This window comes from Acanthisitta chloris, unplaced genomic scaffold (genome assembly GCF_000695815.1).
Source record: "Acanthisitta chloris isolate BGI_N310 unplaced genomic scaffold, ASM69581v1 scaffold4212, whole genome shotgun sequence".
Taxonomy (NCBI): domain Eukaryota; kingdom Metazoa; phylum Chordata; class Aves; order Passeriformes; family Acanthisittidae; genus Acanthisitta; species Acanthisitta chloris.
In genome coordinates this window covers 2,667-15,486 of record NW_008662021.1, presented here as the reverse complement: position 1 = coordinate 15,486, position 12,820 = coordinate 2,667, and the positions used below count along the sequence as shown (strand labels likewise).

Sequence of the window (12,820 nt, the reverse complement as noted above, 5' to 3'; positions counted from 1 at the left end):
TCTAGCGCCAACAGAGAACAACGCTCTTGGGAAAACATCCGCTCCGGGTCACACCGAATTTAGAAACAACGCGAAATAAAGGCACATAAATACATATCCAAAACAAGCAACTGACAACCCAGTCTCACTCTGCACATGCTAGGGCATGCTTACGTCACTCCAGTATTGAAATGTTTCCGTTGTGTAGTCTAAACTGGTCGCACACCAGTGAACGTCCTGGCAGCCTGCACTGTGAAGTCCAGCCACGCTCATTACCACTATTCCCATTGGACTCAGCAGATGAATCACAACAGCCTTAAGTTCTTAAAACGTACGTGCAGCCTTGCAGCTGCCTCTCGCTCCTGTTCCAGGCTGAAGGCTACACTGCTGTGCTGTGTGTGCACTGGAAATCACAGCTGACGGGCAATGACAGTCGCTCTGAAACAAAGACCTATCAGCCTTTTGGAAGGTGGTCAGAGACAACACTCATGCAGGTACCAAGGTAGAGGAAGATATCAGCCCTGCTCCTGGGGCTGCTGGCATCTACAGACCACGAGCTTGGAGATTAATATCCCTGCTCAGACTCAATCAACCACAGATCCCAAGTGGTTCCTTTCTGCTCTCTAAAGTTACATCTGCTTTGCTCCAATTTTATTACCACTACCAGTTGTTGAGGTTGGGGTTGCTTTTCTTTTCCATTTCCTGCATCCAAAAAAGTTCAGTACTTATTACAAATCTAGATAAAACTTTTTTTTAAAAAAAATTTTTTTCCAAGAGCAGCTTAGTTCTTATCATATTTACAGCTGCTTATTTGCAGAATCTGAGGATTCCCATCACACTGAGTAGCTTCAGTGACACATTTTTCAGCCTTCAAGTATTCCAGCAAGTCTGACTTTAAAACAGTAGAAAAGGTGACTTTTCTACAGTTATGAAGTCTCCAAAGAGTTATGGAATTCACATCCTTAAATTGTGTAATGATCTGTATTTTCTGAAATGCTGCAATCTATTTGTTTTTCAGATTCCTCATTGGATCCAATTGAAACATGGCAAGTTTGCATTCTCATGCTGAAAACCACTTTAAAAATCTGACCCAAGTGACAAATATAATTAACAAACTCGACAGTTTTAAAATTCACATTTATACTTCAAATGCCACACCCTCTTCACTATTTCTGTACAAACTCAGCACATACATAAACCTACAGAGTTTATGTACTTTTAACAGAACAGGTTTTCATTCAAATCCAATCACACACCTACTATGAAAGAAATTATGCATTTGCAATACTCAAAGCATAGTTTGGTGCAAGAATCTTTCTTGTGTCCCTGCTGTTCACTCAGGTAAACCTTGGAGTATATATGAATATTCTTCCAAAACACTTCAAGACTTTGCTACACAGCCCAACTGTGGAAACAAGTGCTTTATCTCTATGTCCTCTCTCATCATTAGAAATAGTCTTTTTTTAAACCATTTTATGCTTTGCATAATAAAGATTAAGAAAGAACGAGGACTGGAGAATCAAATTATTTCTATTTCATATTGTTAAAGGCAACAAATTCAGGTCTGACAATCACCCAGCATAAAATTCTTGTTTTCTGAATAAAAGTCTTTGGGAAGTGAAGTGATACCAAAAGAGAGCAAGATGTTATCAGCAGCAGAGAGGCAAAACACGTGCATACCTTTTATTCTAAGTGGACAGAACTGCCTAAGATGTGTCACCATCTCCGAAAATGAAAGCCAGCAGAAAGGTAACTAAAGGTTAGTCAGAAAAACAAAAGCGACAGGATAAATGAAAGAGGCTCTAAGCAAATGTCTAGTGACTAAGCCACAAAGATTGGACACCACTGAGTTTCAATACTCAAACCTGAGCCAGCAGATTCCCAAGACTTGGTTCTTGATCACATCATATACCTGCAATGTTTCGTGACAAGACCTGCAGACAAAGGTCTCACACAAAATGTGTTCGAGATTAAAAAGCAATATTCATTTTCAAATGGTGGCACTCAGGAAGACCCAATCAACAACAGGGAAAGCGACCACAAATGTGTTAATTTCAAGTTTTATTTTTCATGTTGGTGAAACACACAGCCTCTTCTCAAGAGGCAGCATCTGTAGAGCTGTTACAAACACATTTGGTACTCTATTACACCACAGATTTGGGAAAAGAACAAATAAAGCACAGGTTTCACACTGCACTCGATCATCTGAGTATTAAGTTACAGATAATTTAGAAATCTTCAGATTTTACATATACATTGCATTGGCCATTGCTCAGCCTTCATGCACAATTTAGCTTTATTTTTCTTACAGTCAACACTGGTTTTGGAAACTTTCGTGCTGTAAATGGTTATCTTTTCCATTTTAGATCACATAAATGGTATTTACATAAGTGTGCAAATTGCTTTGAAAGATAAAACAAACACTAACACAATATACAGACAGCTTCTTTTATAGTTAAACATTTACTAAAAGGTAGTTAACATTCCTAACACACTTTCACTGTCTAAAATAGGAGAATAAGTTATATAAAATAGACCATCTTATTTTCAGAGACTTCTATTTCTGCAGATTTGGTCTTGGCAGCATCATTGCAATCAAAGATTAAGATTCTACTACTAAGAATCAGAGAAGCCCCTTTCAATTGAATGGCAGCTTGACATGTTTAGTACCAGCTACTTTTGTCTGATTTTCCACACTTGGCACAGAAAAAACACCAACTTGAGGGAGTGGGGAAGACAGTCTTGCACATTTGTTATGGGATTGTTTTGGGGTTTTTTTTACTGGCAATATGAAAAGTATGCTTTCAGAACCTGACTCATAAATTTTAATTTATTTTTTAAGGACTTGTTAATGTTACAAGCACAGTTTAAATAAATCTGCAAATTCTTTCACAGAAGCACACAAGATTCCCAGCTTTTCTTTTTATGGACCTCATCTTCCCAGATGTATGCAATCGTTCACACACGCAAAAAGTAGACTCAATAAAAATTCAGTAAAACTGATTTCAGAATTAGGAGGAGCAGGAAATGCTTGAAGAAAACTACTTAGTGTTCCTAGAGCTACTACATATGTGGGTTTTTTTCTACCTGTGATAAAGACTCTCCATAAAAAAATGTATGTTCAACTTGATTAACAAATCCAATAAGCAATGAGTAAACTGGAGTGAGTTGCTCCACTGGTGAAAATAAAAGTTACAGGAAAGTCTTCAAAACCATCTTTCACGTATACCTGCAAGCATCCTCAGAGAATAGCAACTCAATTCCTAAAATTCTGTAGAGAAAAAACTTCTATACACATCATCAATAACAGGGACATTACCCATCAAATAGTGAAGAATTACAGATGCATCTTAAATAGCTTTAAAACCCACACAGCACAGAGACAAAACTGGTTTTGAGCACCCATTAAATTGAATAACATGACTTTTTACAGCAGCCTTGCCTGCAAATCATGCAGATCACCCATCAGAATGCTGAGTGCTATCCACCCCAAGTATTAGCCCTCTAAAGGTTCAACCTTCATCACAATTATGTCTGACACACTGATATCAGGCATTACACATATGTCAGACACATGCTTGGTATTTTTGAAGACAACCAATTCCTTAATATAGCAGAATCTGTACTTAACATTGTGCTTTTGGTCTCTTGTTTATTGAGCTTCAGGCATCACACACAAATCCCTGCTGGATTCCAAGTGATGTCACCCTAGTGCAGATCTTGATTAGGTTTTTCTGGAGAAGCAAACCACAGGTACAACTTCTAGAGCTGACAACTTTTAAGCATAAAATGGTAAAACAAACTTAAGACACTACAGATGCTCGCAAAACACATGATGACTTCAAACAAAAATAGAGAAGATGCATTAAAATTTGGTTACCTTGGATTCTGAGCTACTTTGAAAAATGCTGTTTGTAGAAGATAGCTCTTCTAAGCTCTGAAAATATGAAATAATCTAATGCCTTCACAGACTAGCATACTGATTAGCCAATAAACATCTACAACACTCATGAACTCAAAAATTATCACTGAAACATTATTTTGTTAAACATTTGTCTTCAGAATTTTACATTCAATGCACATTATCTGCTACCTTCAGTTCCTTTTGTTTTGGTTATGGCATGCTTCAGAAACATGCTGGGAATGGTTGTTCACTCCTTCCTTTCCCAAGGTGCACATTACAAACACTATACATACACTTATTTCCAAAGACTTCAGGTTAATTAAATTCATAAGAGGAAAGATAATTTCAAACTAGTTGACTTAGTATTTTCCACACTCGCATGGATACTGGTGCAAAGCCTAAGGTATTAAAATAATATTCCCCAGCAGAGTGAAAACATGTTGAAAATAAACTGAATGCTCCCCCTAGTGCTTACACTACTAAAAATCCAGTCTGGCAGAGTCTGCCTTAAACGGTGTTAAACAGGAGGTCAATAGGCAGATGAATGATGTCACATTTAACTCTGACAACAAATGCAAACATCTTGCTGGGACTAAAAATTGTCAGCTCTTGAAATCCAGTGTTTAAAATTTTGTACCACTTCCCCCACTCCAGTGCTTCTGGGGTTTTGGTTTCTTTTAAACTGTGCTTTTAGTAAAAATTCTCTCAAATATTTCCCACCAACTGAAGGCAGGGCCCTGAGGAAGCTCCTACCAGGTAAGAGATGAAGTCCAAAGGTGTTTCAAGATGATGGGTACAATCATGCTTTTTCTCCTGTACTGTACCCAGAAGCTGCCAAGTTAATATCAGGATTCCCATATCACAATTGCAATGAAGCTCTGGTAAATCTGGTAAACCTTTGGATATGCTCAACATCACAAATAGGTCAGATATTTAAGACAACCCAGTCTGTAGCTAACATAGTCCACCAGAATATTCATCGTCTTCCTCATCACCATGAGAGCCCCCTGCAGCTGGTCCTCTGGCTTTGTCTTGTGCAGCATTTGGTGCTTTCTTCTTGATTCCACCTCCAGGGACCGCCAAGGTAAGACCAAGCTTGGCATACTGACAATAACAAGGCAAGTTTAATTTCTGTACTATCATAGAATTGACTGATGCTCACAACAAACAAGCAGGCAACATTCAGTACAGAAAACATTATGCTGCTCTCAGGATATATTTTTCCAGCTTAGAATAACATTGGTTCATTTTTCCTCTATCTGGAACACTGTGAGGATAGGATGCAAGATCTGATTTATACTGGTAATTAGAGAATGATTTGGCCACAGCCGATAAGCTTCTCTGGTTCAAGCTTTACGTAAAAAAAATAAATTCCAGTATGCACCTCTGCATACATTATCTAGCAATAGACCACATAAAAAAGTCTTACAACTGTTTTTCAGCAACACTGGTACCTTAACTTTTACTATTCAACATAGTAACAAAGTAAAATTAGTCAACACTGTTACGAGGTTTAATGTGGATGGATGTGTCCTCTCCTATCCTTATACTTCTGCCAATCTACAAGTTCAATTTTGTTTTAAAAAAAAAAGGGTGAGGAAATGGACAAAACTACTTCCTTAAAATTAAAAATCTTTCATGAATTAGTACCTTGTTAAGGAATAAGCGATGGAAAAAAATAAAGCATTCAACAGTGCCACCCCATAGGCATCATACTCTGTAATGCTTATGCACACCTATCTGATATATACAATTTCTGAGGAACAGCAGAAGCAGCAAACTGTTCTGGTCCCTAAGGAACCTAGCAGAAGGGGACTGAATTTTGGTCAACTCGTTAAATGAACTTGGCAAATCCATACAAAGTTGCTCTTTCACCTAAGGCCTCAAACCACCTGAAAGGTAGGCAGCACCATCATTGGCAGGCAGCAAAGTAAAATAATGCTTAAAGTTCACAGGGTCAGGGTAGGATAAACACATGGACTGTGTTCTTCTTGTTTTCCTCTACTGTGAAAAATCATCTCTCTTTACCTGAACAAGCAAAAGGATTATAATAAATAAACAGATCACAGGAACTGCTTACTTACATCATTATCCATGTATTTGAAGAGTGGAGAATTACAGACTCGAGAAACTTGATCCTGATCTTGCTGGTCATACCCTTCTAAAAGTTGCTCTAGTGCTGCACAGTCTTCACTTCCATTAAATCCTGGTATACTGAAGGAAATTAAGAGTTCATCTAGGGCATTTCAGCGATCTACTTGACACTCAGCTGTTGTCTCTAAATGGTACTGATTTAACAGCAGAAGTGTGAGCAGCTTCTAAGACTGACAGACTGCTTATTCCACACAACTGCCTATAACCACTTTGATGACTCCAGTTACAGGAATGACATACATAAAATTAAACTTTCAGCAACATTAGTTTGCATGCTGAGAATAAAATCACAATCACAGTCAAGACAGAAAGAGAATATTAGAATTTTTCAATTTTTTTCCCTGACTAGTCAATAAAATCTTCCTCTACTTTCCATACAGAAAAAAATCTGTAATGAGTTTCCATATATTAAATACAAATTGAAGTTTTGGGAAATATGAACAAGATGTTTAAAGCCTGTTCTTCAAAAATTATTTCTAAAACTAAAATATAGTTTAGCTTATACATATGTTCAAGTCATTTCACTAAAAACACAACTGAAGTAAAAATATGTTGTTTCAGGATTTTGTTACTGAAGTCCTAATGAAAGCTGAATGAAGAGCTGCTGGGAAAGCCTCTGGAACCAGGTCAAACCACTAATTCAGATTCTGACACCAAAATTTTCTGATGGATGTGTAAAGAATGCCTGCTTCATTTCACTGTATTCATATTGACTACTTTCTGCTTCTTACATTATCTTTCAGTTCAAATCAGCTACTTAGAAAAAAAAGTCACAAGTAGCAATCTTGCTTTTCTCCCTCCAATGTGTAATAAGGGCAAATCTTCTAAATCAGCATAACCAGAAATGTAGCAACTCATGTGCTGCAAAACATTTCTTTAACAAAAACAATTAATCTAGCTCTCAATTTAATCACCATACTAGATAATTTAATTGATTTTACTGAGATGCTGCTATTCGATACTCCATTCCATATTTCCATCCTCAAACTGGCATAAAATACGGTAACGACAAGTTAGAATTTAAAATTTCTAAGGGTCATTCTGAAAAAATTAAAATTCAGTTAGCAACATCTGGAAATACCCACTTTTAATCCTAAACATTTGTTTATAACATCTTATCCGTCTCTGTTCCATCTGAAAAGACACAGCCCAAAGGATATCACTACGACAAGAATCCCAGCCATAACAGTATTCTGCTCAGCTTGTAACAATGAAAAATGTGGAAAGAACTTCTCATGTCCATCTCATTTCCCCTGTCACACATAACTAGTTCTTTTAGTTTAGTTTCATTAAGAAGAATCACTGTAGTAATTACAGCTAAACCTGTTAAGTGTGGAAAAAATTCCTCATAGCCATATACAAGGGAATGTTATTATTGTGCTGCAAGTCAACAGAAGTGCAAGTTAAAAATTTAGGAAAGAACAATGGAAACACTGTCAAGCAAAATAGATCTACATCAGTGAAACACTCAGTTTACAATTATAGGACAGAAAGCAGACTTACCTATAGCTTTCCCTCACACATCTTTCTGCAGCAACATAATCATTTCTATGAAGATGAACTAAGACTTGAGCAATAGTTTTCTAAACAAAAAGAAATAAACCAAAGTAAACCTATTAATTCTTTAGAAATTAGCAGCAAAATAAGAGAAAAATGGTAGACTGCTAATATTTAGCATGAAGGTCATTATAATCCACAATCATTCTAATATACAGACACAAGAGAGTCAGAACAACATGGCAGAAAGCCATATCCTCAGCTGGTTATTAAACAGATTATCTCCTATAACATTGTAATGAACTGCTGCACCAAGTAACAGGTTTTGTCGTTCGTTATGTTAAATAACATCTTAATTTTTTATGCATTTATGGTTTTGACAGCTCCTGTTGACAACAGCATCTTATCTTAAAAATTATAGTAGTGAAGAAAGCAGTTAGAGGTTGGGGAAACATGCACTACTACAGTCTCATCATTTAGCAGGAAACGTATCCCTGAATCAAAAGGTACATATGGTCAGTCAGATATCAGCTGTCATTAGCTACCCAGAAAAAAACCCTGAAATGCACTGTCAGAAGTTGTGTCTTTGAATTTACCTTAAAACAAGAGGGGTAATTTTCAATTTCCTTATAAATACTCTTTTCCTTCTGAAGAGACAATGCAGCCTCATCTAACCTAAAAACCAGAAAAACAGTTAGGAGTATCAGTGCCAGCAATACACCACAATGAACCTGAGGCTAATTACAAAGTGTTTAGCTAATAGAGTGGCAAGTCTACTGGAATAATGAGCAACCCAACTAAAAATCAGCAGTAGATCTTACTAACAGAGTAGATAAATATATAGGTGGCAGTTCCTGCTGTATACATGCTAAGAACATCTCTGGTATTCACACAGAGAAGCCTCATTTTTCATAGCACTGTACAAGATGAATGCTTTGTTACATAACACATTTCTCTATGTCATGAGGTTACTAAAAGCTATCAAAAAGTCTAATGTTCACAAACTATCAATATTTAGTCATAGTAGCCACTTCTGAGTTTGAATACTCTTTGAATCATCATATCCAAATTCTAGAAATTAGCAATTGCACATGAGCTATGAATCAGCAGAACAACCAATTCTTTCACATGTTCTAAGCTATGTAGAGCAGCTTTCACAGGAAGACTTTCAAAATACTTTGTCAATTTCCTTTCCTGACTACAAGTCTGCAGTGAAATAAAATGTCCTAACAGCAAAGCTAGAAATCCAGACAAAGCACCTATATGTCTCACTGAAACAAGTTTAAGCTGAACTGAAGGTCAAGTTGGATGCAAGCAATCAACAATTAAAATTGTCCCACTGAGACTCCAAGATACGCTCTACTTTAAGAAGTCCAGAATCAGACTGCTGCAAACAGATTTCTTTCATCAGGTTAGTCACCTGATTCCTGTTTTGCATCCCACAGCTATAAAAGAATTTCAAGTACTTTCTACATATTAGTGCTGGAAGCAAAAAAATAAACCAACTCCTGAAGGAGTTGAAGAATTAATGAAAACTTCTGTATGTGCTTTCTAGCTATTCAATAAACAGAAAAGAAATGAAGCCTTTCAGCTTTTCCCATCCCAGAACACAAAACTGGTGGGTCTTGGATGAACACTGTATATCCCACACAAAATGAATTTTAGTTTGAAGTGTGTCTCACATAAGAACTAAGCAATAGTACACAAACAAAACAACAGCAAGAAAAAAAATACAATCAAAATCACTGTTACAGATTCAATTACATTAAAAGAACAAAAAGGGATGAAGCTATACCTGCGTCCTCTGACCAGAAGTCTTGATGCCTTCCCGTGCATTTCTAACGCCTGCCGTAAACGTTCCTCATTCTAGAGAACAGCAAAAAGAATTCATCAATTCTTACTTCATTTTCATAGTACAGACCACTAAATCTTAATCTGTGTCACCTGTAACTTAAAGCAACTGTGAAGTTATTGTATTAGCAGTTCACACACTCAAGGGAAACATGGAAGGGTATTGGTGCTTCCACATTCCACAGCCAGCTCCTGTATGGATCTGCTCAACAAAGTAACATCCATGCAAACTTGCTGGTCCGGAAACACGTGACAACTGACAACAGAGAATGGTAGCAAAAAGCCAAATCATGGGCTCATGGGATGGATAGAGCACCAAGCAAACTCTTCTGTGCCGTCAAGGATTTCAAGTTATTTTAGACTCCATGACTCAACAGCAGACATGTTCCCGACCCTCTGGGCTGCCCAACAAGAGGCAGAAAACTTGGCAACGTACAAAATTCAGATTCAGTCAAGTCCTAAACTGACAAAAAGGCAAAGCAAACTGACTCTTTACCTTTATAATCCCCTTCCTTACAGCATAAGAAGCCTTCAGCTTCACTACTCAGCCACTGATGTAAAAGGAAGGAACCACAATCTAGAACCTAATCTTGGTTTTTTTCTTGACTTTATAGCTGAAAGAAAAAAAAACCAAAACAAAACCGAAGACAAAAATCCCCCACTTACTTCAAACACTGCCGCTGCTTGCTGATAGAGCTGCACAGCCTTCTCTGGGCTCACATTTTCTATTAACCTGTAATAAACATCAATAATTTCTCTTCAGATGAAAACACTTTTTACCTGAAAGCATCAAAAAACCATGAAAGGAAACCAAAGACATACCCATGTCCTGCATGCATTTTAGCCACCAATGCCACAGACTTACTTTCCAGCCCGTTCCAGTGAAATTGCTGCTGTATCTGGGGTCCCATTCTCCAGGTACATCATACTGGCTTTCTCGATCAGCTGAACTGCTTCAGGGAGTCTCTGCATCTCCTGTAAAGCAACAGTCAAAGGGAAACCTGCTGTCAGCAATCAAGCTTATGCACAATGACACAAATCAAATTTATTTTGTTAGATAAAAAAAATTATTTATTTTATTAAGGTATTTACCTTATTTATCCAAATTCTAATTTTTATTCACGAACTTGTTGAGCTAATGAAAGTTGACCACCAACTCCATAAAATTCACTTATAAGTAGTAAACTTTTATAAAAGTCATGAATTTGTGGTAATTTAGAGTAAAAGCAGCACCACTCTTCCATTACCCTCTGACATGAGGCACTCATCTTTCCTTCTATAAAAGAAAAACTATTTTTCCCCCCAAATACAAATGCTGCTTTCCTAACCTACTCAAGGTGTTGGTGGAGACTATGAGTCAACATAAAAGCATCACTTTAATATGAAATTTGCTTACATATATTTGTAAAATGGTCCAGTGTACAATACTCTTCACTATACCATAGAACTAGTCAATAAAAACTAGTAAATGAAAATACCTTTAGCATCATGCCAGCTTGTTCATAAGCTCTGCAGAGAAAAAAAAATGTTTCATTTGGTTAGAGATGGTGTATTTCAGCAAGCTGCAGTTATGAAGCAAAAATTAACAGGCACTGGCTATCACTTCACTATTAATATTTAATGCTCTGAAGATGTTTCAAGTGTTCTATTTAATGAGACAACACACATGTAACATTATCTTCCATAAATGAAGTACTTCAACCACACTCCCCACTAAAAATCTATTCTCATCTGACCCACAAGCAATACTTGGATTATTTGACATTATCTGCTTGCTTTCAAGTACTCTTTAATTAAAAATTTCCTTATAAGCTCAACAGCGTAGAATTTCAAAATTATGAGAAGTTCATCTAAGACAAAATATTTGACATCATAAGGTACCAAAGAGTGCCAAAATCATCATTTCTTCAGGTGGCTACTGCAGGCTTTCCTAACTCACGCTTCCATTGAACTGATTTCGAAACAGGAAAATTCCTTGAACCACACCACTTACTATGGCGAGATCAAAATGACAGTTCATAGTCATACCATATGTTAAAAAATTTGTTTCAGATTACTCAGCACTTTTGTACTTACTTGGCAGCATGGAAGAGACTGGAAGTAAAATTGTCAAAGTCAAGGACAAAAGTCACAAAAATATAATGCAGAAAAAAAAAAAAGTACAAAACCTTACAGAATCACAGAATAATAAGGGTTGGAAAGGACCTAAAAGATCATCTAGTCCCAGTTGTCTCTACCATGGTCAGGGACACTTCCCACTAGGTCAGTTGCCTTATCCAACCTGGCTTTGAACACTGCTAGAGTTGGGGCATCCACAGCCTCCCTGGGCAACCTGTTTCAGTGTCTCACCACCCTCTCAGTAAAGAATTTATTCCTAATATCTAATGCAAATATCCCTTCTTTCAGTTTGCCCTCATTACTCCTTGTCCTATCACTGCAGTTCCTAACAAAGAGTCTCTCTCCAGCTTCCTTGTAGGCCCCTTTAGATACTGGAAGGCTGCTATGAGGTCTCCATGCAACCTTCTCCTCTACCACCTGAACAGTTCCAACTCATACAACTACTAGTTTCAAACCAAGGAACTCCATAAAGACAAATCAAACCTACTATATCTGTAGGCAAGTTGTCAACAATAAACGATTCTAAGGACAGAGTAAATGCAACATACCAAAGCACAGTTGCATATGAACTTGTGAGAAGTACGTCTATTTAAAATATGTTCCTGCTTATTAAATGGTACTACAAGTACTTTAATAATGTCAAGAGTTGCATTTAGCTTATACTATCCATTTGTATGTATTTTTAAAAAAATTAAGTCTCTGAAGCAGTACCTAGACATCTTAGGCACCTGTCATCAGCTTATTGATCCAGATGTTATTGGAAACAACACTGATTTTCCAACCAGGAGTTCTTCAGTTTTCCCACTCAGAGCACACAGAACAGTCTTTTAGTAAACAATTCTGTTAGACTGACAAAATGTTCAAATATATTAACCTTCTACCAACCCCCATTACTCGATCTAGGTAGCTGCTAGGATGCTTCTTGGAGAAAAGGAATATCAATCAGTGAAAAGATACGCTTTGTTGTTTTCATGTGCCTCAGCTTCCCGTAAACAGGCTTCCCTTGCCTGGTCAAACTGCTTGGCATTCTTGAAAGCAACAGCTGCAAGAAAGCAAATTCAGTTTTTATTTACAGCCTGCCATTGTCCTCTTTCCACCACTTCTGCTCTAGAGTTTAGCTACCTAAAGATGCCAACAGACTCTTTAAATGAATGCTTAGAGTTTACCAATGTCTTCCCCAAAATCCCATGACAGTCTTCCTTACATCACTAGTCACTTTGTAACCATGAAAAACACTTATTATCAATGTCACTTCTCTCCATCACAGTGTCCTACATAGTGCACAACATGTTTAGTTGTATTTTGAAACTCACTCAT

The 12,820-nt window shown here is 37.1% G+C and overlaps 1 protein-coding gene across 1 annotated transcript in view; it reads right to left on the bottom strand.

Annotated features, from left to right (window-relative positions):
• Positions 1–4,707: 4,707 nt before the first annotated feature.
• Positions 4,708–12,820, bottom strand: part of NAPG (N-ethylmaleimide-sensitive factor attachment protein, gamma) — a gene marked incomplete at its 5' end in the record, with an annotated part of 9,090 nt that continues 977 nt past the window's right edge. Inside the window, 10 exon segments of the mRNA XM_009070426.1 lie at positions 4,708–4,987; positions 5,968–6,097; positions 7,541–7,620; positions 8,131–8,209; positions 9,330–9,400; positions 10,052–10,118; positions 10,251–10,360; positions 10,864–10,894; positions 11,462–11,479; positions 12,461–12,545. Of these exon segments, the coding sequence (XP_009068674.1) occupies positions 4,838–4,987; positions 5,968–6,097; positions 7,541–7,620; positions 8,131–8,209; positions 9,330–9,400; positions 10,052–10,118; positions 10,251–10,360; positions 10,864–10,894; positions 11,462–11,479; positions 12,461–12,545 (821 nt within the window).